General features: G+C 53.6%; 1 protein-coding gene across 7 annotated transcripts in view; it reads right to left on the bottom strand.

Moving 5' to 3' along the window:
* Nucleotides 1-1,743: 1,743 nt before the first annotated feature.
* RREB1 (ras responsive element binding protein 1) overlaps nucleotides 1,744-24,424 on the bottom strand; it is a 128,573-nt gene continuing 105,892 nt past the window's right edge. For 6 of the 7 annotated variants that reach the window (XM_044258443.1, XM_044258435.1, XM_044258451.1 and 3 more), the window contains 5 exons: nucleotides 23,372-23,561; nucleotides 19,445-22,340; nucleotides 12,699-12,863; nucleotides 6,755-7,588; nucleotides 1,744-5,221 (listed from right to left, as the gene is read on the bottom strand). In XM_044258443.1, coding sequence (XP_044114378.1) covers nucleotides 4,704-5,221; nucleotides 6,755-7,588; nucleotides 12,699-12,863; nucleotides 19,445-22,340; nucleotides 23,372-23,561 — 4,603 coding nt within the window. In that variant the 3' untranslated portion in view covers nucleotides 1,744-4,703. The remainder of the gene's footprint in view (nucleotides 5,222-6,754; nucleotides 7,589-12,698; nucleotides 12,864-19,444; nucleotides 22,341-23,371; nucleotides 23,562-24,424) is intronic. The other variant, XM_044258459.1, reaches the window with a different exon arrangement.

The following is a 24,424-nucleotide window of genomic DNA, read 5'->3' as shown; positions in this document are numbered from 1 at the left end:
TGGGCTCCCTGCTCCGCAGGAAGCCTGTTTCTCCCTCTCCCACTCCCCCTGCTTGTATTCCCTCTCTTACTGTGTTTCTGTCAAATAAATAAAATCTTTAAAAAAAAATGAATTCTGGACACCTGGACATCACAGTCAAGTTGTGAGCCCGTGTTCTGGGGGGGACTCTCCAAGCTTTGACTTCTCTGTAGCTCCTGCATCTGATGGGTCATCCAACACTGGCAGCCACCCTTGAAAATACACCTTGACCCCAACCTCTTCTCAGTGCCTACCTCACTGCTCTGCTCCAAGTTATCACCATGTCCGGCCTACATCGCTGTGGCTGCCTCCTGATGGCCTCCCCGTGTCTACCCCAGTCCCGTCATCCCCCAGTCCACACGTAGCCAGCAAGCCCCACAACCCTTGTCCCCCGCTGCCCCACCCCTTGCCACCCCACACCGGTCACATGCCTTCTGCAGGGCCCGGTAACACCCACCCCCCCAAAGGCCTTTCTCTCTGGGGCCCTCCCCGGACACTTGCATGAACTCTGCACTGTCCTCGGCCAGTCTGTATTCTCTGCCACTGTCAAGACCCAAGTTCCACCAAGAAAGAAATGTGTTTTGTTCCTGCTATATTCTCCGTGCCCAGGACAGTGCCGGGCATACACTGCCTGCTCAGGAACAGCTTCGTTGACTAAATGCATCGTCAACATTAACCAGGTCCCAGGAAGGGATGAACAACTAAAACATGCCCCCAAGCTCAGGGTAGCTTGTAGACCTCTGCCACGTTGGGACAACTACAAAAGTGAAGCTGATTTTATTTTCAAAGATGTTATGTAATTATTTGAGAGACAGTGACAGCATGACTGGTGTTCCTGGTCGTGGGTGGGGAGCCCAGTGCGGGCCCGCGCAGCCCATGTCCCGGGTGGGAGCCAGGTTTCCAGGCCGCTGTTCTGGAAAAGCAAGTGAGTTACCCCTTGTATCCTGGACATTTTTCTACAGCAATTATTTTGTGGCTTCCAAAGAAATCTATATGAGCTTCTTTAACAGTAGTCTGTTTATTAGAAAAGAAGTTGGGTGTGGGTTTTTTCTTTCATTGTGCCTTCAAAGAACTCTGGGCCAGCATAGGTAGCCCTTAGGTACATGCCAAGGGCTGTCTTAGCCAGAGGCCGAGCACCCCATGTGGCTTACTCCCTTTCAACCGTCTTCTGGATGTTTACTTTCCCTAGTGGAAGGGGGAATGAAAGGAACTGAGTTTCAGAGGGACGCCTGGGCAGCTCGGTGGGCTGGGCTCAGCGTGGAGGTGAGGGGAGTCCTTACAGACCAGAGCACCGTAACTCGTTCTGCCGTGACCTGGGCCTTAGACCCACAGCGCGGTCAGTGCATGTGAAGCCCTGTCTACAGTTACCTCGCCCCAAAACCAGCTCGCTCCGGAGCTGCTGAGTCCCGGCTTTGAAGCTTCGAGCCTTTGCCCATTTGTGACTTTACGACGACAGACCTCCCATCTGCGTGGGTTCTCCTGCGCCCAGGAGGCAATGCATCCCCTTCTAGCTGGTGTGGACACCCCAGGAGGTGCGGCCCAGAAGACCCATTTCCTGGCTTAACCGTCGCTAAAACAGCAGCCTCGTCACCTCCTGGGTCAGGGAGCAGGCAGGCGGTTCCCCTGATGGCCCCAGAGGTCAGTGGCCTGTCCCGCACGGGCAAGGGGCGGGGACACGCTGGCAGGGTGACAGCAAATCACAGGACGGCCGTGTGACCGGCAATCTGCCATTTTTAAAATAACATTTATTGCTTAGATGGTTTGATACAGAACAGCTTTTCTTCTCATTCTGAATTTGGAAGTACTATACAACTGAATACAAAGAGGAACAAAAAGTACCAAAACCAAACTTGTGATTCTGTTCCTGTGGCATAAACCGGTTTTGTACATAACACGGAGCAGCAGTTAAGTTCCCTTTAGAAAAATATGAATTCTACACATTTATTATTGTTTCCTGTTTAATGCATGGGCTGAAATCACTGGGATCAACTTCCTTCTTGAAGAAAGAGAGGACAGAGACGGAGAGGTGGAAGGGATGGTGCATCTTTCTGAAACCGGACCCCGACTGCCGCATAGCTTCCCCCCTGGGGCCGTGTGGGAAACAGCCCTAGGTTTTATATTCTGTTTTCACAGCCGGGAGTTTCATGTAGTGATTGAATCTCAGCATTGTGTCCATAAATCAAAGAGAAAAACAAGAGAAAAACTTGCACCTCAAAAAACTTTTCAGAAGATCCATATATATATATGGAGATAGATATATATATATCTATATATATATACTATTTTTTTTTTTTTGTAAAAGCCCTGAGAGAAGGAGAAAGAGAATCAAACAAATTGTATAGAAACAAATTAACTGGACATGCAAACTAAACTATGATTCACCCAGAGTTTAAACAAATCACAAATTTCACAGTTTAATATTGGGGGAGGGGAGAGCAAAACAAACAAATAATACACTTCTCAATCTCACTAATAAAATGTGGCAAGACCTTATTGACTACGAGGGTACAGATGGAGGCTAAATAAAGCTTTAAATCAATAGTGATTATTGCGAGCTGTGGCCCCCGGCTGCGCGGCCGGGCCGTTCCTGCTGCATCTCACCGCAGCGTGGCGCTCAGTCATGGCTTCCCTCCACAGAGTCGCGAGTTTTAGTGTGGAGAGTTGCAGAGAGAAACAAAACACGAGATACCCCAACTAGTGACAACAACGGTAACCATAACAACGGTCATTTAAAAAAAAAAAAAAATGAAGGGATGCGTGAACCGGCATTGGAACTACGCAAACCATACTGGGCGTGAAGGGGTAACGGGAGATCCTTGGTTCTGATTTGTCGCCCTCTAGAGTCAGTCACACCTCGGGTTCAGGCATCCCCAGCACAGTTACAAGTCATAGATACCTCGACCTTTTTCCTTTCACATGCAAAGAGATCACAAGTAATAATCCCAAGAGAAAAATATCTTCCTTTGAAGTCTGGGCAGTTGGGATTTTGGCCCCAAGAAATGGAGGAGTTGGGAAGGAAGTGGGGGAGATAAAGGTGTGTGTGTGTGTCTGCGTTGTTGAGTGGAAGCGGAGGGGGAAGACTCCTCGGGGGCCAGAAGGGGCTGGGGTGCGGGGGGAGGGGGTGGCCCGGGGAGGGCTAGTGGGTCGGGTGCCCTAGAGGTCTTGGCGGAGGGGCAGGACGCTGAACACAAAATCAGCTACAGTAGGGAAACGTCTCTCATCACTGCTGGCGGCTACAGTGAGGGAATTCTATGGCCCGCATGGGATGCTCATGGAAAAAAAAAAAAAAAAAAAATCCTGCCTTTTCGCACCCAGGGTTCAGGCTATTTCAGGAACACCAGAAACAGCATGTTTCGCTTCAAGCACCAACCCCATGTCACAGGAAGGTAAATACAAATCTATTTCTCATCTTCCAATCTCGCACGTGCAGTTTTATTACCAGTAGTAGTAGAAGTACTTCCTTGCTTTGCAAACGACAGTAGCACAGGCGGGTAAGGCTTCGGCCTGGTTTGGCAGGGAGACCGGGGAGGGACGCGTCTCCTTGCTGCCTGGCTTCCTCGGAAGCCCCAGGCACGCGCCCCCTCGCTCTCCCCTCTCTGAGCCGCTCTCCGGCCGGCCCGTGCGGGAAGACCGCTCCCGGCCCCCGCTGGATTCTGCAGTCACGGAAGAAAGGCTTGTCTAAGTACAGTAGAAGAGCTACCACCCAGGGGTGGGGGGCCAAGGAAAGCTGCGGGCAGATGCCCACACAGGGACCCAGGGGCAGCCCAGGTCTCCCCGGACAAATATTGCCCATTTGTTTCTGCTGACTGCAGAGACCAGCAAACTGATGAAATAATAATAATAATAATAATAATATTAATAATACATATACCAAACATGGGGGAAATCAGATACAGGACATCTGTGCACGTTCTCCATAGGTTCAAGTTGCCAGCGTAACTCTCCTCTGGAAGTTAAGAACGGAGGTCTTGAAACTTGAACAGAAATACCATGTCTAACGCTGAAAACACGTACAAGGTTGAAGCTAGAATCTTCCCTGGTTCTGGCTGGCGCCCAACTGGAAACCTTCATCAACCACACCCCGCCATATGGAGGCCCAAATTACAGCTCCACCATGTAGCAAACAGAACGAGAAAAAGGTCTAGTTGAGAAAAAAGGAACATCTTATCCACATATCCTCTGGCAATTTACATGAAATTCACATCATCTTCTTCCAGTTATTGGTTATGGGTATCCAAGGACAAATTTTTTTTCTTCTGTTTCCAGCTCACAGAACGTACGTCTATCACAGATTTGCAAGAACAAGCTCACACACACCAATACAGAAGGTAACGTTAATGCTTAAATGAAAAGGTCCTCTCCAAGAAATTCATTAAAATATATGCTTTGTTTGTTTCAAAAAGTCATTTTGGGGACACACACGCCCAGGCTGACACTGAAGGACTGGTGAGTACTTAAGGCACCGCAAGTGTGCGTGCGGAGTCTCTTGCACGGAGATGTAAGGCTATGGCACCGGCCAAGACGGCCCACTCCCTCTCGTCTGTCTGTCTGTCTGTCTCTCTCTCTTTCTCTCTCTCACTCCCTGACAGCTGAAGGGCACTGAGGAAACCTCATGAAATATAGATTCAGGACACTTTGCTCTGCTGGCTTTCGTCTGTGTGCTGGTGGGGGGACGTGATGGGCTGTCATTCTATCCCCAGGAGTGGCGAGGCACCGTCCGCGGCCAGGATGGGGTGGGCGGGCCCCTTGCCTTGTAGCTCTGGCAGGGCCTCCACGAGGGCCGCCGGGCTCTCTGGGTCAGGGTCACCCAGAGACGCTTGCCCCTTGGGGCTGCCCCCTGGAGCGGCCTTGGGAGCACTTCTGCCAGCTTCAGCCTGGCTGGCACCCACCGTCCGACCTGCTGCCCGTTCCTCCCTGCGGCTGGGATCCTTGGTGGCACTGGCCAGGCTCTCCTTTCGGCTCCGGGTGACAGCCACGTGGTTGCTGGCCGGTGGACCCGAGTCAGCCTCGTTTTCTGAGACAGGGTTGTTGCCGCTGTGGGTGGACTCGCTCTCACTGTCCTCCTCACCCCGCTCCTCCTTGTCGCTGTCCTTCCCGTGCTGCTTGGCGTGCCTGGCTTTCTGGTGGACCCGCTGATGGCGAACCAGGCTATGCTTCAGGGTGAAGGTTCGCTCACAGGTCTGACACTTGTATGGCCTTTCTCCTGGAGTGGTGGGAGAAAGAAGTGGTGTCTGTTACTAGTAAGGCTAGCAGAATCCAGCTCTCTGTCCTACATGAGAGCGGCAGCCATGTAAGCAGGCACGGGAGCAGTGGGCAGCAGGAGCCACGACCACCCCTCACCCCCGACCCAGGGGAAACCATTCTCTTTTTCTGAACTGGAAAATAAGGAAGCAGAAATGCAAGGGGCCACCCTCAGCTTCTCTCTCCCTTCCACCTCACCCACTAGGTTTTTAAATTTTTTTTTTTATTTTTTTTAAGATTTTATTTATTTGACAGAAAGAAACACAGCAAGAAAGGAAATACAAGCAGGGAAAGTAAGAGAGGGAGAAGCAGGCAGCCTGATGCTGGGCTCGATCCCAGGACCCTGGGATCATGACCTGAGCCAAAAGCAGACGCTTAACAACTGAGCCACCCAGGTGCTCCACCTGACTAGGTCATTAACACACTGATGCAGGAACCAAGGTCCCCAGGGGGAAGCCTCATAGACACCCAGACTGGCCTGAAAAGAAATCTCGGGGGAGGACAGCAGCGGGGTCCCTCTTGCGGGGAGAGGGCACCACTTCTGTGGCTTGCACATGACAGCGGCACCTCCCCAGTCAAAGGCACCAGATACTCTGTGTTCTGATCTAGAGCAGCTGGGGCTTTCCCTCTTGCTCACAAATACTGCGCTGAGAGCAGCTGAGAGCACCACCTGCCAGGGGCCCAAGAATATCTCTCCGCTAGGAGCCAAGCACAAATCCCCCAGCGGCGGCTGCAGCAGCGAGCCGGAAGAATGTGCGCACCGTGGCTGCCTGGGGAGGGGCAGGAGGAAAGCCCAGACCAGGGTGCAGGCTCTAGGGGCTTCTTTTTGGAGGGGGCGGATGGGATAGGTTTAAATCTTTTGGTTTTGTTAGTAATATCCAGGTCTTGTCCTTTCTACCAAAAAAATGGCCCCGCTTCAGGGACCGTAGACGGAGAGCTCCAGAAGGGGCGAGGACACGCCCGTGTAGCTCCAGTTCAGTGACGTCAGTCAGACCGGCCGCCGCACAGCCGGGAAAGGCGAAGGCTCTCGCTGTGCGCATGCGCAGCCAACTTCCACCTGCCGGCTGAGAGCCAAGCCCGGGAGCCTCCCGCACAGCACCGCTGAGCCCCCGTCCCCACGGCCTGCTCCCCGGGCCACACCCCCAGTCCTTCCCAGCATGGGCCCCAAATGCCCAGCGCCCACGTTCTTCTAGATGCTTCTATGGGACGGGGCAACCCTCATCCCCGGTCCAGAGCTAGGAAGATGGAGGCTTAGAGGACTGACCAAACGCTCTCAAAACGACCCCTGCTGAGGGGCTGCCCTGCCGTGACCCTGCAGGGCGCTAGTGTACTCCGATTGGAAAAGAACCCCCGCTCAATTCCAAGTTCACGTGGCTTCCCCGGCCCACGCGCACGCTGCGGCCAGGCCTCGGCCTCGCTGCTTCGGGGAGAGGCGGAGCCTGCAGGCCGAGCCCCCACCAGCAAAGCGCCCCCCAGCCCTGCCCCGCGCCCTCACCTGTGTGGGACCTCATGTGCCGCGTCAGGTCCTGCAGGGACCAGAACCTCTTGTTGCACACGCTGCACACCTTCTTCCTCTTGTCGGCCTTGCTGGCCGCGCTTCTCGGGGAGTCCGTCTTTGGCTTCTTGTCGTCGTCACTCTTCTCCGAGGACTTCTTCTCCGCCACGCTCTCCCCGTCCGAGGTGCCCTCCGCCTCCTCGCCCTGCCTGTCCCCCGAAGCTTCCGATGACGACGAGGCCACCCCCTCCACGGGGGGCTCCTCCGAGGGGTGGGCGGGCTTCTCCTCCGGCTCGGGCGCGGGGGTGGCGGCCGGGCCGGGCAGCGGGTCCTCGGCGGCCCCTGCTCCGCTGGTGCCCGGGCCATCCTCCCGGGGCTCCTCGCGGCCGTGGGCCTTCCTGTGGCGGCTCAGGGTCCCCTGGAACTTGAAGCTCTTGCCGCAGACGTCGCAGGCGTGCTTCTGATCCTGCTGGGTGGGGCCCCCGCTGCCCGCGGCGCCCGCGTCGCCCTCGGCCAGCTTGAAGCCCATCAGCCGGCTGGCGAGGTTGAGGTCCAGGCTCTTGTTGCTCACGGTATCTTCCTCCGGGCCGTCTGCGTCCTCGTCCCTCTCCTCCACACCGTGCTTGTCCTCGTGCTCCTGGCTCTCCCCGGCGTCCTGCTCGTCCCCCGTCCCGGGCAGTGCGGCCGGGCCCTGCGGCACCTCCTCTGCGGGGAGCTCCTCCTGGACCTGGTCAGGCGCAGGGGCTCCCTCGGCCGCAGGCTGCTCTTTCTCGCGGGAGGTGAGGTCCAGCACTTCACCGCCCGCCGCTGGTGTCTCTGCGTCCGACTGGCTATCTGCGGGAGCGAGCACAGGGGCACAGGCTGAGGCCGAGGACACCCAATACGCCCTTCCAAGAGCCCCATCGGGACTCTCAGCTGGACCCGGCCCCCAAGCCCGTGTGCCAACCCCAGCAAGGATGCCTCTTCCCCCCAATCCTTGTTCCCACTCACATCCCTGGAAGGTCGTGGTGAGCTTGGGTTTCATTTACAAAAGGCAAAAGGACCCTCCACATACACACGTGTTGGGGTCGAGACACCAGCTGTTCTCAGAGCTGGGCCCTCCCCGGCTATCCCCCCCCCCCCCAGTCCATCCCCGTAGCGGTGCCCAGAGCCCTCCACTGCCACACACAGGGATGCTCAGGCCCCCAGGAAGGTGTGAGCGACTCAGGGCAGCACAGACAGAAGGACCTGCGAGAGAGGAGAGCTGGTGCATTCAAGAGGCTCGCAGCACTAGGGAGATTGAGGAAGCGGAGCTGTCAAAGTTATTTTTCCAGTGCAGAGAGATCGTACAAACATGCAACATACATAGGCCCACTCCCGGAACACAGTACCTGATGAGCGTCTCACAGAATCTGGCCCAAAGCATGGATTCTGTGCAATGGTACAGGCGCTCTTGCCTGCCGGCTAATTCCCAGAGTTCCAAAGCAAAAAAGGAGCTGCGTGCACACCTGCGGGCCTCCCTCGCTCTCGTGAGGACCCCACGCAGAGAGGGGAAACCTCTCCTAGCTCTTCATCTGCTCCTACCTGTCCACCCTCCACAGCAAAATGAAATGTGGAAAGTCTGCCAGTTTTTAATGACCCTAAGGGATGGCACTGTGGCAGCACCAGTGACGCAGAACAGACAACAGAATTTATCAGAAGCACCGTCTTCTCTTCACTCAGGTTGAACGAGGTCTTAACAGCTTCTTCATTACATGCTAAGACCCTGAAGCTGTCTGCTGAGAACTATTTAATTATCGAGCCCATGGCCAACTTACTACTGCAGGGATCAGAAACTCTTCCCACAATCGGGCTGGCAAAACCCATGGTTTCGTGGCACTTAGGTCAGATGTACCTCCCTCCTTGTGCGGATCTCTGACTACAGTGCCCAAGCCAGCAGATCCAGGCACCTAAGCGGCCCCTCACGTATGGGATAGGATATGTCACCATGTCCGCCTGTGCCCATCAGTCTGAGTCACCTGATCGATTCTTTGCCATCAAGATGGTCCTGCAGCTGGAGATGAAGGAGCCGGCCCTGCCGTAGCCATGGCCATACCTGTCTGGTGCTTTTGGCTCATCCACAACCATCTACACTTCCATGTGTCAATAAATGATTTTTATAAATTACCCAAAAAGTTTAAAGAAGACTCCTGAGATAGACACACCAACATCTACGCCTTACTCTACCAAAAAACTATACACTCATTTTCTTGAATCATCCCAAAAGGGAGCATCTACTAAATGAATTTTGGCATAAAGTCTATTAAAAAAAAAAAAGGATAGAATGCTCAGTTTCTTAAAAGAAAAATCTTAATCTCTGATTACTTCCTATTTGTCCCAGTATATTCTAGGCTATTTCTCTTCTTTATTATTTTTTTTCACGAAAGAACATGGGTTTTCAAGTGCACTGTAGCAGAACATATTTAAGACATCTTAAAAAAAAATCACGATGGGGGCGCCTGGGTGGCTCAGTGGGTTAAGCCTCCGCTTTCGGCTCAGGTCATGATCCCAGGGTCCTGGGATCAAGCCCCACATCGGGCTCTCTGCTGAGCAGGGAGCCTGCTTCCCTTCCTCTCTCCCTGCCTGCCTCTCTGCCTGCTTGTGATCTCTGTCTGCAAAATAAAGAAATAAAATCTTTAAAAAAAATAAATACATAAATAAAAAATAAAAATAAAAAAAATCGTGATGAATTCTGAAACTCAACCCAAGTAAATACGCTAATATCAGATTGTTCTCACATTTGGGCCCCTCCTCAGCGTGGATAATGGAGAGCTCACCCTCAAACCAGTAAAAGGCCAGCTCACTTCCTCTGGTGAACAAAAGAGGGCTTGGCTGTGCTCTACCAAACTTCCACTAGGGGGAGACTTTTAACAGGGCAGCCCGCACCCTTGGCGTTCTAGCAACTCCAACCGATTTTTAAGGGACTCTTGGCAACTGTAGACTTAGCCTCTTCTCCTTTCATGAATATCCAACTTCTAATGCCAGGTCCTATTTCGTTCCCACCTTCTTCAACCGCCTACGCCTTCGAATGCAGGTAGCACAACAGATGCCTTTTCTGAGCAACGCCACCTATCTGAACTGGTAATCTCTGTCCCTAGCCATCCCCTCATTCGTGATGCTACACCTAAGAAAAACTGTGTGAGGAGGCAGGAATCCGGCGTGCACCGCTGTAATAAACCCACCGCTGCTCCTACGGGGAGAGTGGAGACTCTCCGGTTAGCTTGACAAAGAACTACCTGTTGCTTCCTAGCAGTTCCATGTTCCTCAGCCGATGTGAACAACTACTGATCTAAACACCCAATCGTCCTGGCCAGGGGCACAGCTGTCGAGGAAGCTACTGTCTGCGTTTGGCCTCCCCAGAAGCATTTCCTGTGCGCGCGGGCACGGGGGCTCCTGGCTGGTAAGGCCAGCCACCCTTGAGGAGCAATATAAAAACCTCCACATTTCCACGGACTTAGAAGGTCAAGCGCAGGCGCCCAAAGATATGAAGGCTCTCACAGGCATCACCTGAAGAACCACAAGGACCCCCAAAGACAAAGTGGGCCAGGGAACCTCTTGCCCACGAGAAAGTGAACAGAGAGCTTTAGTTCAAGGACCAATGTGCCCCTTTAAGCCCAAGCTGCCTCTTCGTAGCACTGCTGGCATTCCTCGGGGTGGAGGGGGGGAATCCAGGGTGTATTTTCTTTAAAGAACTTACATGATTAAAAAAGTGAGACTGACATTATAAAACATGTCTAGGGACTTGAAGCTAGGCGTATACACCTAAAATACCCCTCAAGAACTTCCTTGGTCATTTCCTGCCCCCCCCTTTTTAAAATGGTCTTCCTCTAAAGCCTCACTTTTATGGGAGGGAGCCCTGAAAGCAAGCTTCACCCCACACCCCTGCCATGCTCACTTGGGTGTGCAACTCTCCTTGAAAGCACTGAACCCCACCTCCCTGACCTCTTTGTCCCCCGCTTTCTTACTATGTATGGATTGTGACCACAACGAAACCAAACATTTATTTTCTCTTCACTGGTTTCACATTACAGCTTTCAGTGAATTTTCTTTTTCCAGAGGCTTTGTCCCTTAAAGAAACCCTATATAACGTCCAGGACCGGGCAGAGGTGGGGCTCTGATAGGGTTTGGCAAAACAGAACTCATGTAACTGCAAATTTAAAAAACAAATACACCCACAATGTAAAATCTGGTGAACTGAAGCAAAGATGTATGTTCTGATTAGCTTTTTGTGTCTGCAGGCTCCCACAGCTGCCCGCACCCCCAGATGTCGGCAGGAGGCCTGGTTCTGGGCTCTTCCATAGGCTCAAGAAGCTGAATGCAAAATGAGCATTCATCACTTGGTACTGACTTGCCGGCTACCCTGGGAAACTAAGGGTGCCCCTTGCCCTCAGTTATCCACTGCTTTCTCTCTTTTGGGACCACTATGGGTAAAATCATATAGCTGCTTCTTAAACCAGGCTTCGAGGAAGTGTCTGGGGCTACCAGGTGACTACAGCAGCCAGCTGTTAAACACTAAGATCGATCATCTGCAGCAAATTCGAGTTCCGCCAGGATCGCTGTGGGTTTCCTGGGGATGGCACAGTTGATCTCTGGCTCACGGGGCTCCAAGGTTCCGTATCTTTCTTTACCCAAAGATGCCGGCCAATTATGTAGAAATGGAAGCTGGGGGTAGTAAGTGGCAAACTGGCTTACATTTTTACACCCTTAGAGGGTTTGATCTTAACCAAAGGTCCTGGCAGTTCAGGGACTGGCTTGTTTCACAAGGGCTTGGGGGAAGGCACGGCGGAAAAGCAGAGGGTCTGGAATCAATTGCTCTTCCTGGAAATGCTACCCATTCAGGTGTGCCCCTCTCCCCCTGGAACTCAGATAAGGACAAGGGGGCTGGGGAGAAAGGAGGGGGCCCCCAGACAACATAGCTCCCCACCCCTACCCACATCTGAGGGAGAAAAGCACAAGATACAATTATACCCCTGGACCAAAGCCTCTGGGGAGACCCACTCTGGCCTCGAGAAATGGGGAAATGTCAAGCTTTCGAGATCTGCAGAACTGAATCCATAGCTGTAACGAACCCACAGCCAGCTAACTAGTCATGTATACAGGGAACCCACATCAGCCGATTTTCTGATCTCTTTGGGGGGTGGTGGGAGACACAGAACCCTAGCACTTGGAGATGCCGGAATGTACTGAATAGAGGACAGGAGTGAATACAGAAGCTGTAAGGAAAAAAAAAAAGGTGCCAGGAGACGCATTGAGCAGCCGTTAATTGCTCTGTAGGGGCTGGAGGAAGGAAGCACATATCAGCACACGAGAATAATACCCGGATTCAGGTCAAGCAGAGATGTGATTAAAGAAAGGACATGCAGAGTGCTTTTTCAAACAAGACAAAGTTTTTTACTGGGAGGAGAGTTACTGAAGAGAAAAACACCCCCTCCCCACACGCCCCTCCCCTGCAGAGGGCTGGCATCACTACTTCCTGGAATACCCTGACAGCAGCAGGAGCCCGTCCCCTACTCTGTAGGATGCGGCAGAGGCTGGGCTTTGAGGAAACAACACCCAAAGCCAGTAGGGTTTCATATCCTTTTTAAATTTGATCCTACTGAGAGCTAGAGCTGCACCCCCAAGCTGAGCTCCCACCTCCGGAGGGGCCCCATGGCAGGAACAGGGGGGTCTGCTGGGAGGGCCACAGATCTTCCCTAGCGGCTCAGGAAAGCGATCTGGGGCATGTCGATGTCTCCCCAGGCCCCTGCCTATTGCCGGCTCCCAGTCCTCCGTGGGGCCCGCCGCTGGGGACGGCCTGCCGAGTCCTACAGAGAAATGGGAAAGGCAGCCCCCGACGCTTGCAAGGCTGGGGCTCGCTACCACGCTGCCAGAGCTCTGGGAGCTGCCCTCCTCTGTCCCTCTTCTCTCCGTCACCCGGAAGCACTACCTGTGCTATCATGGGGTCCAACATCACTCTCTTTTGACTGGGGGATAAGCCCGTTTCTTCTCAGGGAACAGTTGGTAACTCCGTGTTTGCGCAACTGGTGGCGTTCACAGTTAGATTTGGTAGAAAAGAAGGCATCGCATTTTTGACAAGGGAAGGGTTTCTGACCTGAAGCAGGAAAAAAAATATATATTTATCTGGCTTTCTACTGCAACGAAAAAGGAAAGTCGCTTTCCATTCATTCTCCTGGGATAACTGGCACCCCATCCCCATTCCACCCCTTCCTTTACACACACACACACACACACACACACACTCTTAAAAACAAAAAAAAAAACCCACTGGTAATAGCAACAGCTCAAGTGGTATCTTCTCTTATCCTGAATGAAGTGGAATGAAGGTTTTGTCTTCAAAATGCTAAACATTAACAATGAAACCGAGACGTTTAAAACAACAGTATTACCATTAAAAATCTTAATAATAGTAACAAAAATGAGAGAGGAAAGGGGTTTGAGAGAACAGCAAGGAAACACGTCTGATCTGTCACAAAGAGAAGCCACCTCTCGGTCATTTCTGGCATGGCAAGGACTTCTGACGCTGGGAAATTCAACTGGTATCTGGAGCCCGGGATGTTCCTGGGAGCCATTCCCCTCTCCCTGGCCCAGGGGGATGTGGCTGCCTGCAGTGGCCCCAAAGCAGGGAAACGTGCTTTCCTGTCTGACTTGTTGACACAGTCCTACGGGGACCTCTGCCCGAGCTCACTGCAGTCCCAGCGGGAAGACGGAGGAGGCCTGCTCCTTCCATTAAAGGTTCCTTGTGACCCACATAGGACCGAGTCTGTGTTAGGAGATGAGGTGCTCCGGGCCACACACCTGCCTGCAGAGACGTGGCTGAGCAGGGCCTAGGTTCAGCCCTACCCCGCCATGGGGCAACTCTTGAGAGAGGTGTTCTCTGCTCTGCCCTGCCTGTCTTAACCTTCCATTTTGATTCCTTTTGTACTGTACAGACAATACGTCAAAACACAGACCCGCCTCCTCTGTAGCGGGTCCTGTGCTTGTGTGGCTGGAGGTGCAGGGAAAACCGGGGCGAGGAGGGAAGGAGCAGGGGAAGGGCTAGTGGGAGCCAAGGGAAGGGATTGGGGGAGCCAAAGTTCTGGAGAGAGAAGGCGGCAGTAAATCCTTCACCCTATCACTGGATTCCTCTGTTTCCCCCAAGTGCTAAGGTCCCAGTTTCTGCTCTTACAGGGAACAGGTTCTGTGTACTAACAAACACAGCGTCCGAGTGGCAGCGCGGCCCGCGAGCCTCGTAACCTTGAGACGGCCGCTCGCAAACACGAGTCACGACCTAGCAGCAAAGTCAGCCAGCACAACCCCCGGGAACACCAATCATAGGGCCCTTCAGCTTCCGGGACGACCCACAGGTGCCACATCGCGTGCAGGTGACCAGCCCAGCACGCACTGTGAGCCGATTGCCTGGGCCAGGGGCGGGGCCTTATCAGCACAAGGGGGAGGAAGAAAGAGGCACCGCGCACCACACAACTCCAGGGGGCGCCATTCGCATGGAGCACGCTGGTGTGCAGCCCAGCACTGCCGGCATCACTGGCCTGCGGAGTTCCAGCATCAGGAACCGTCAAAGAGGGGGGCCATGGGGCCATCCCTTCCCTTCCGAGCCGCAAGACCCTTTCAGGTGAGGCTTCGAAATCACCCGTGGAAACTTACAAACACAGATGCCTGGAACCGGCAAAGCCCATGGAAGGAGACACCCAGAAGCCTGGCACTTGTCCTCTGAAGGACTCCACCGGGGACCTACAGGAGCAAGTGGAGAACCCACTGACTGCTTTCAAGCTGCCCTCCATGAAGCTCAGGGAGTGTTTTCTGCTAAGTCTTACAAATGACATTTGGGGGGAAAAAAAAAAGTCACATTTTTGGATGAAGACTGATTGTGTTTTGGGTTGCTGTTTTTTTTTTTTCAGTGTACACTTCAAATTATTCTTGCTTTTCACTAAAAATTAAACATAACCTTTCATAATTATTTGGTCTTTATTTTAAGTATGAAAAAATAACACTTTAGCGTCCAAGATCCAGTACCATAGCTTCGGAGTCAGGCCAGACGAGAGGGAGACCCAGCTGGGAGCGAGACCAGTCAGAAGCCGGGCTGCCGAGGAACTGGAGGATTCTTGATTTTAAGTAAAACCACTGGTTCCGTGCTCCTTGCCACTGCATGGTGCGCTCTGTGATTTTACAGCGGGGTTCAGACCGCCTGGCTCACGCCCCGCGATGAAGATTCAGATTCTTGTGCTAAATTCAGATCATGACCCAGTGATGTCAGAAGAGTTCTCAAAGTGACAACTAACAGGAACCCCTTAGAGACCCCCTTGCACCACGAAAGCCGGACACGATGCACGCACTCACTCACTCGTTTCTTTTCACGGACGTATGACTGGCATCCAAGTCTCACATTTTAAAGAGCAGTGTGCTCTCTGGAGGGCGGGCACAGAGGAAACACGAGCCCTTCCAGTGTTTCTTAATCGGACAGGTTTCCCCAAAACATGGGGACTGGCAATCTACATGGAAAGTATCACACACAATTCATTTATGTGGGTCACTGCCACAAGTCATGTGGGTCACTGCCACAGGTCATGCTCTGGCACGGGTTTATTTCTAAATGTACCCATAGCCACGAGGAGTGTCCTATTGCACCTACGGCCGCCCCTCCGCCTCCAACAGGAGCCGTGAAAACCACCAGCTGGACAGTTTCCCTTCCAGAGAGCAGGCAGGAGAAGAGAGAAACCCTGTACTTCTTGATACTGGCAGGCCCTGGGGCCACCGGGAGCAGAAGAACAAACAGCGAGAGGAAGCGCGACACTCAGCTTCCCACCGGCAGACACCTTTCCGTGGCCTTCCACCCTCACGGGGATGGCTTCTCGCTCGCTGGCTGGGCGAAGATTGCCAAGGCCGTCCCTCCAGAAAGCTGGAAGCAGCCAAATAGCACTGGTATCCAGAACACTTTCCACATGGAGGTCTGCACACTTGGACGCCGGCTGCCTATGTGCCACGGGGTGGGGGGCAGGACGGGTGCAGAGGACCGCAGGCTAGCAGAGAAGAGCCACTAAAACCAAGCAGGAGAATCTCAAGATGTCAGAGCTGGGGGCAGGAGAGGCGGGAGGCTCAGCCACCCCAGGGTCCCGAGCCCTTCACTTTAGGAGAAAAGGGAGTAGAGGAGGAGGAAGGTGAGGAGGAACGGAAATGGGTTGACTGCATTTTCTGTACTCTCTGGGCCTGGGGCCTAAATGAGGGGTAAAAGGGAGGGACAGTGGACTGTCCTCTCCCCAAGGGCAACCCTGTTCAGGCAGAGGAGCCAAGGAGCCAGGAACCGTCCTCGCTCACTAGGACATAGGCCAGGAGGAGAGCGCAGCGTCTCTCAGCCACGCAGAGAGAGCTCACCACGGGCAATGGAACAGGATGGAGATACAGTCTCCTCCCGGACATGAGCCCAAGAACCCGAGCCATGGGCCCCTGGGCCGCAGCAACCCCACCGGTCTCCCCAGAGCTGCCTGTCTAGGAGACAACAGATGGATGTTACGATCCTTCATGTGCATCCGCTAGGAGGTCAGGAGGAAGCGGACTCTTGAGACACAGACGCGGTTTGCCTAACAGTGATCTAAACCCAGACACTGCTCGAAGCTTCGGGCTGGAACACAGCTAGACTTTAGCACTATCCCCACGCCCTGCCAAAAAAAAAAAAAAAAAGGAAGAAAAAGAAAGAGAAAAAGAAAAAGAAGGCCTTTTCCCTGTAAAACGTTTTTTGTTTACAGGGCCGTTTCAGAAGCTTGTTTAACTCCCAGGCGTGTAACACATGGGCCTCCGGGCTTATTCCAAGGTTTCTGGAAGGAACACGTCCCAGCCAGCCAGGGAACCAAGCACAGCTAGGGGATTCTTCAACAGCAGAGCCTCTACCAGTCTGTGGGAAGCGTGGGTGGGTCAGATGGTTTCCCCGGCTGCGTCCAGACGTGACACTCGAGGATGGAAACATTCTAACACAGCACCAGGCACGGCCAAGTGCTCTATAAAATTATTTAATGGAGGTGATCCCGAGGCTGTCCATGGTTTCCGAAGCAGGAGGACAGCAAAGGCAGTTCTCAAAGCCCAGGGGGCACCAGCTGAGACAGCATCTATGCGTGCGGCTAATACCATCCTGAGGCCACCATCAGGGCGGACTGCTAAGATTTGGGGCTTTTTCCATGTTCATCTCCTCACCAACCCCCCGCCAGCCTTCTGCACTGGACCATTTCAGGACAGGTCGTGAGAGCAGGAGACACATGCCCTGTGTACCTGCTAGCAGAAAAGCAGCAGCCACACACCCCGACTGTGGGGCAGCTGCAGGGAACGCGACCCTGGCTTTGAACTCGGGCTCAACCAACTCGTGACCCAGCAAAGGACTACGCGCTGTTACTCAGTGTCACCCAGCCTTCATCTCCTTGCTTCAAGACGTGGACAACGTCGCCCTCATGGGACAGTCATGAAGACTAGCTCTGGAAGGTCTCTCTACCAACCCTGAGTGCTCTCTCAAGTCAAAGCCAGAAACCCGCAGCAGGAAGACATGGGAATAAGAAAAGGTTGGACAGGGGGTCACAGATCGGCCTGTCACCAAGGCCTTGTAACCCTTGTTAAAGGCCCAGGAACTGTTTAGGAAGAAGTGGCAGAATGTGCTGACATGTACGCCCACCCCAACCTACTCCATCTTCAACAAACCTCCCACGTTCCTTGCCTGCTTTTAGAAGCTACGAGACTTTAAACGCATTCAAAAGCCAGGCGACTGAAATGATTGCATTCACAAGTGGGAACTTCCAGCAGACACGTGCAAGATGTGGACACAACTCTGGGAAGGAAATGCTAGGTGCTCCGGTCCTCCTAGGGAGACTGGTGATTTGCTGGGAGGACAAAGTCCAGGAGTAGACGGCCTCACCCACGGATAATGTGCATGCTTTCTGCTAAGCACAGGACTCCCAGCTGCGGGGAGGACGTGCAGAGGGTTGGGCATGGCAAGAGCCAAATGCCCCGTCAGACTGAGCCATCTGCTTTCTGAAAAGTGGTAAGACGATTACTCACTTCTCCAAAGGCTCTACAGGTGACAAACAAGGCCCCCCCAGAAAGGGCAGCAAGAGCCTGGTGTGGGGGCACCGCCTGTTTACCACGCAATTTCTTTTCTGAACCGCTTCCTTCGGGGAACTGTGACTTGATTTTGTCAGGCTTACAGGGTTTTCAAATGAGGAGGACAGTCTGAAAATGCAGCATACACATCCCCAATCTAGAAATTCCATTCAAGAGTGGAGTTTTTTGTGGACAGGCACTTCTGGCTTGCTGCCACCAGAGTCCTAGATTCGAGGCCCCACCAGCCCAGAGAGACCCCCGCTCCCACTTGCTCTCCCCTCCCCGTTTCTCAGGGACTGCTCGGTGACCTCCCTCCCTCATTAGTAGAAATAGCCTGCTATGGGCTTCTTGGAAGCTTCTCAGATGATCACCCCCACTTCTGAATGAAGCCTTTGCACTTGGGGACTGAGCGTGGCTCACACCTCATTCCCAGGATCTGCCTTGTAACCCTTGTAACTGATTAGGTCTGCCCTGTAACTGACTACAGTTGCCAGATTTAGCAACTAAAAACACTCTAGTCTCAATTTCAGATAAATGACAATTCGGTATTTAGTCTATCCCTAATACTGCACAGAAAAATACCTACCCTAAAAATTATTTGCTTTTTATCTGAAATTTAAAGTTAACTGGCATCCAGTATTTTATCTGGCAAACCTGTATCATACAATTCTCTCTTGGGTTTCAGGTCCTACACATTAGTATTCACGTGGTAATCTCCAAAAGACTAAGGACCTCACCCAATTTACCTTCAGTTCAAGGATATAAACCCTGTATAAATATTCAATAAATCAGAATTAAGAGAAGAGTGTATGGTCATGTGACTATTCCAAATACCTGGAATATCCTCTTCAAGCTCTCTTAAAAAAAAATCAACATATAGAAACTAACACTTATTTCCGGCAATCCTCTTACAATTTATGTCTAACATTGGCTGTTTCTCCAAGAACAGCTGATGATTTTAGCATAAATAAAATTTGAAAAAAATTCTATCACTATTTGTCACCGATCTTCCCCATAATTGGGAAGGCGGGATTGCCTTAGTGAAATGAAAAAGAACTGTGAAACCTACAGTATTCCCTTTAAGAATATACAGAGTCAAACGAACTTCATGGAACGTTCAGTGTTCAAAGCTGCTCTGCAGAACTGGATAAGCAGTTTTTGCCGCCAAAGCAGCGAGGCCACCGTGGCTGATCCCTTAACACCAACTTCTACTTCTCCCTCACTGGCTCCTGTGGGTCACTGGGTAATCTTGCTACACCCTGCTTCAAGGGAAGAGGCGGGTGAACGTCAGTGATCCAATGGGCCCAGGACCATTTTCATCCCCAAACACCGATGTGCAATGCCTGCCTTCACCAGCAGCCCTTCGGGGGCTGAGACAGTAGAGACAGGTGATTCTGGTGACAAGGGCACAAAGGGAAGAACTCTCAGCACCAATGGGCAAGCCCCCTGCTTCCGAGACTGAGGGAGAAGCTAGAAATGGGATTGTGGGGAAAGGGTCCCACGCTTCCGAGCCTGCCCCCCTCCCGTGTCCCCCTCTCCCCGGCCAGCCACAGCCTCCCCTCCGGGCAGTAGTGCTCCTGGCCTGGCGGGCCCTCTTACCAGTGTGCGTGAGCATGTGCCTCTGGAGGGAGCTGGCCCAGGGGAAGACCCGGGGGCAGTGGGGACAGTTGATCTTCTGCAGGCAGTTGGCGTAGGAGTTCCGCTTGGCCCTTAGCAGCTTGTCTTCAGGAGGGCTGCCCTGCTCCTCATCACTGGGCCCGTGGGGGTCCGCGGGGGCTCCGGCCACTTCATCCTGAGCATCGTCCTCTGCGGTCTGTAGGAACGGACTGAACTTGTTGGTGTCCGTCGTGGCCAGCATCTTCTCGATGCTGGCAAATTCCCCACTGGAGTCCAGGTCCACCCCGCCGCTGCTGGAGCGGGGCCGGCTCCTCATGCCCTTTTTCCGACCCCTCTTCTTGGACAAGCCCACTGGCCCCTGCTCAGTGGGTGAGGCCACCTCCGGGCTGTTGGCAGGAGGGGATGGGTCGCTGGATTCTTTTGGGCTGGTGGTGTTGGCGGGGGCAGCGGCAGCTCTGGGGACAGTGCTCCCCAAGCCGTCTGGGGCTGTGCTGTTACTGCCCGTGCTCGTGGGCCCCAGGTCGGCCACCTTCGCTTTCAGCAAGGTGGGGGCTGAGGACACCGATGAGATGATCTGGGCGATGGAAGCCAGCGGGGGCAGCTCTTCTGTCACGGGGGGCTTTGGCAAGAGCAGTGGGGGCTTGGGGCGCAGCGGCCGCAGCAATGCGGGGCTGCTGATGAGCGTGGAACTGCCCAAGATGGGGGGGCTGTTGACCAGAGCGGAGGAGTAGATGGGGACAGCAAGCTGAACTGAGCCCTGCAAGGGCTGAGCGTGGGCTTCCAGAATGCTGGCTGCAGAGGCCCCGGGCTTTTCCAGGATCCCGCTGGGCCCCAAAGTCACTGGCAGGGTAGGGCACGGTGGAGGACAGGGAGTGGGTTGCTCGCCATTCCCTGGTTCCTGCTCTGGCTTCTTGGCTTCCCCTGGAGCAGTGGCATCCTTGTCTCCTTTCCTGAAGTTCTTGGGGATGGACAGGTCGATGGGCTCCAGGGAGCAGTCATAGGGCGCGGAGGAGGAGGGACTCAGGAAGCCAGCGATGTTCTCCTGCTTCACCTGGACCAGGGCCAGGCCCTTCTGGGAAAAGTCCAGGGGCTCGTTGAAGTCCACCGGGAAGCTGCCGGTGGGCTCCAGCTTGATGGAGACGTGGGGTGGCAGCGGCTGCGGCGCCCCGTGAAGAAAGCCGTTCTGCTGCTCCAGGAAGGTAACCAGGGGCTTCCGGTCGCCGAAGGTCCCGCCACCATCCTCCATCCTCCCCGTGGCCTCGGCGGCCGCGTCGGCATGGCTCAGGCCATCGGCCGCCAGGACGTAGCTCTCGATGTCGTGCTCGGGCACGTGCAGGTGCTGCTTGAGGATGTGGTGGACGCAGTTGCGCTTGGCTGAGAAGGCGGCGCTGCACTCCTTGCACTCAAAGGGCTTGCGGCCCTTGGGGCAGCCGCCCAGGCCGCGGCCGCAGTGCGTGCGCATGTGGATCCGCAGCGCGCGGTAGTGCTTCAGGTCCTCGCCGCACAGCCGGCACACCGTGTCCGGGGCGCAGAAGGCATCCACCATCTCCGCGGCGCTGCTGGTCACGTACTCGATGTTCTTCTCGATGTCCTTGCGCGTTGCCTTGAGGTGCTTCTTGCGCAGGTGCCGCTCGCAGTTGGCCTTGACGGTGAAGGGGTAGTGGCAGATCTTGCAGATGTAGGGCCGCTCGCCGCTGTGCGTTCGCAGGTGGCGGATGAGCGCAGCCTTGTCGGCTGCGATGTAGTCGCAGATGTTGCACTGGTACGGCGAGATGCCCAGGTGGGAGCGCACGTGCGCGCGTAGCACCCCGGAGAAGGCGAACACCTGGTTGCAGAAGCGGCAGGGGTAGAGCACCTTGCGCATGGCTGGCGTCTTCTTGCCACCGGGCCCCGTCATGATGGCCTTGAGGTCCCCCTCCGTTATCTCCTGCTTGATCTTGGCCTCCATGCTCAGGGGCAGCAGGGCCTCGATGATGCTGTCTTGTTCCAGCTGCGTCTTCATCTCGGCCTGGCCCGGCAGGTCCGCCCGCGGCTGCTGCAGGAAGAGCTGCGCAGAGGTGTCTGGCTGGGCTCCCGCCTGGGACGGCAGCAGGTGGGCACTGGAAGCTGCCTCCATGGGGCTTTTGAGGAGCTTCAGGGGTGGCGGGGGGAGGCTGGGGCTGATGCAGCCAGGGGAGGCCTGCTGGGCATTGAGGAGAGGCGGGGGCGTGGACGTGGCCACCACTGTCCGCGGGGTGACCAGGGGCTTTGGCTTCAGAGGGGGCATGTGTTTGAAGATGGCCTGCAGAGGGGCGGCGGGGGCCTTGGACAGAGGCGGAAGACTGATCTGCGGGGGAGCGGAGGCTGCCATCTTCAGAATCTGCTGGATGTCGGCCAGCTCGATGGCGGACTCTCCGGAGATGGGCTTGACCACGATGCTGCTGTCAGGCTGGATGATGAAGCCCTTCTGGAAGGGCTGCAGGGACAGGTGCTTCATGTTCTCCTTGGTAGCCGGGAGGACCGTGAGAGCGCCGCCCAGGGAAGCAGCTTCGAAAGGAGACAGACTCAGCATGCTGGTGCAGCCTGGGTCCTGAGGTAGCTGACATCTGAGTGTCTGGAGCTGTATTGCTTGGTTGTCATCCGGCAACGGCTCCTCAGCGGGGGCAGGCCTGACGTCTTTGGTGTGCTGCAGGCCCAGGAAGGCCAGGAAGACCTTCTGGTCCGGGGCGTCACCGGGCAGGGTCCTGGCCTGCAGCCTTTCCCGTCCCTGGTCCGCGGCGACGTGGGTCTGCCTGTGCAGGGCGAGGGAGGAGGGCATGGGGAACGCCTTGTCGCAGGTCTCGCAGACGAAACGGTGCTGATCGCTGATGCACCTTCGCAGGTTTGTCTCACACCAGGCCTGCGTGGAAGCCGGGTCAGCAACGGCAAGGGAATAAAGAGGATTTAAACGTAATCACCACCCTGAGATGCAGGAGGTATCTGTTGGGTAAGCTGCCCCAGGCCCCAGCCCTGGCCTCCCCCTGCTTGCTAATGCCTGCTTCGGACTGAATCAGGAACACCCCCAAAGCACCTGAAGCATTATTTCGCTTCATGAAGGACATCAGTCTCTAGGGTATCTCGGGGAAGTAATGAAATATGGTTAAGTAGTAACAACACAAAGATGGGATTAACCCTCTTCTTAGAAACGGTGTCCTGGAAAACGGATGGGCTGGGGACTTCCCACCACCAGTGGAGAACTGGCTACCTTCCTGACTGGGACAAAGGGCATTGCTGGGGGAAGGGGCGCGAGGCAGCGCCATCTGGGGGAGCGTTATGGGAGTGCATACATGCGGGTATGTGCATCTATGTGTACATACAGGGAATAATTCACTGAACTTGAGGCTTCTGTGCCTCCTCGAGAGTTGCCCTGTTGATATCCTCTACCTCAATTATTTTAAAAAGTTTCAAAGCAGCTTCAGCACTGTTTTATAGGCAGAGAACAAGTATGGTTACTAAAGATTCAAAACATTTTTCATTGAAACTACAACACTAGAAATACCTGTAATATGGGTATTAAAGAAATATTAAAAATACAAATGCAATTCAGATAGGGCTGGGATAGGAGTGGTGAGCAATTTGCAACTTTAAATCCAAATGCTCCAGGAATGGGCAAAAAGCACAGGTGAGCTAGACACATACAAATTAATAAGAAATTCAATGCAAAATAAAAGCCCACCTATCTTTCTCAGCTCAATGGCCCACCCACTGAAGACTGAAAGGATCAAGCTGAATTTCAAGAAGAAAGGTTGTGATAAAAAAAGAAAAAGAGACAAAACCCAACTGACAACGTTTTAAGGAAGGAAAGCATCAGGGGTGGGGGTGGAGGTGGGGGGGTAGTCCAATGACACGGCCGCGGAGGTGGCTCCTGGGTCCACAGGCCGAGCAAAATACCTGAGAAATTCGAGGAAACTTCCGACAGGAGAAGTCAGTGAATCCTAAGTCATGGAAGCCAGCAGGAATGGAAGGGTTGTTCTGAATGAAAGGCCTTCCCATCGCGTCCCTGGGAAGCTGTTTGTGGACGAGTGCATTGTGGCGCAGCAATCCTCGGTGTGTTCGAAAGGTAACGCAGCAAATGTCACATCTGGCAGAAAAGAGGGACAGGATATGAGGGAGCAGCCAAGTCCGAGTCTCCACTTGCCCAGTAGTGTATTATGGTATTTTTTTGTTGCTTCATTTCAACAGAAGTAAAAATAATACGACGTCAAGGAGCTACTCTGCTCGTGGTTAGGACCAAGAAAAAAAAATGGTATTTGACCAATTTCTGCAGACAAAGTGATCATTTGAATGGCTTTGCTCCCTCCCTTGACTCAATGGATTCTAATTATCATAAATGTTTAAAAGTCAAATAGCATACATTTGCATAGAATCTAGAAAAACCCCTGTCTCTGATGGGGATGAAATGATCACGATGAAATGATAATCAAATTTTCCAAGTGAATTCACAGCATGCAACAGTGACTACGTATTCATTTCTGATATTATTACCAACATTATCTGAAAGACAATCGTGGCTCCTAGACTAGGAGCCAGGCATCCTACAGGGGCAGGGAGCACGCCCCTGGTACACAGGTGGGTATCCTGACTTTCATTGTATCCATGATAACACTGAGGTTCTTAAAAACCTTACACAACATGGCCGAGGTCACACAGCCAAGTATGGAGCCAAGATAAAATATGAACCTTGTTCGTCCTCCTGCCCACACCTGTTAGGATGCTGTCGCCTTTTCCTTGAAAGACTCCCACGATGCAGTCCCTCTAAAGGTGAGTACCCTCCACTGCAGAGATGACCTACACCTTAAGCATCCTGGGCCACACAGATGTGAAACAAACGTACTTTATTATTATTGTTTACTTTTATTTTTTTAGAGGGAAAGGGGGGACAGGGAGAGAGACAGAGGGAAGTCGGGGGGTGCAGAGTAAGAGGAAAAAGAGAAAAAATTTTTT

The sequence above is a fragment of the Neovison vison genome, chromosome 1 (genome assembly GCF_020171115.1).
Source record: "Neovison vison isolate M4711 chromosome 1, ASM_NN_V1, whole genome shotgun sequence".
Lineage (NCBI taxonomy): Eukaryota > Metazoa > Chordata > Mammalia > Carnivora > Mustelidae > Neogale > Neogale vison.
The sequence above is the reverse complement of the archived record's forward strand: the minus strand, read 5'-3'. Positions and strand labels throughout refer to the sequence as shown.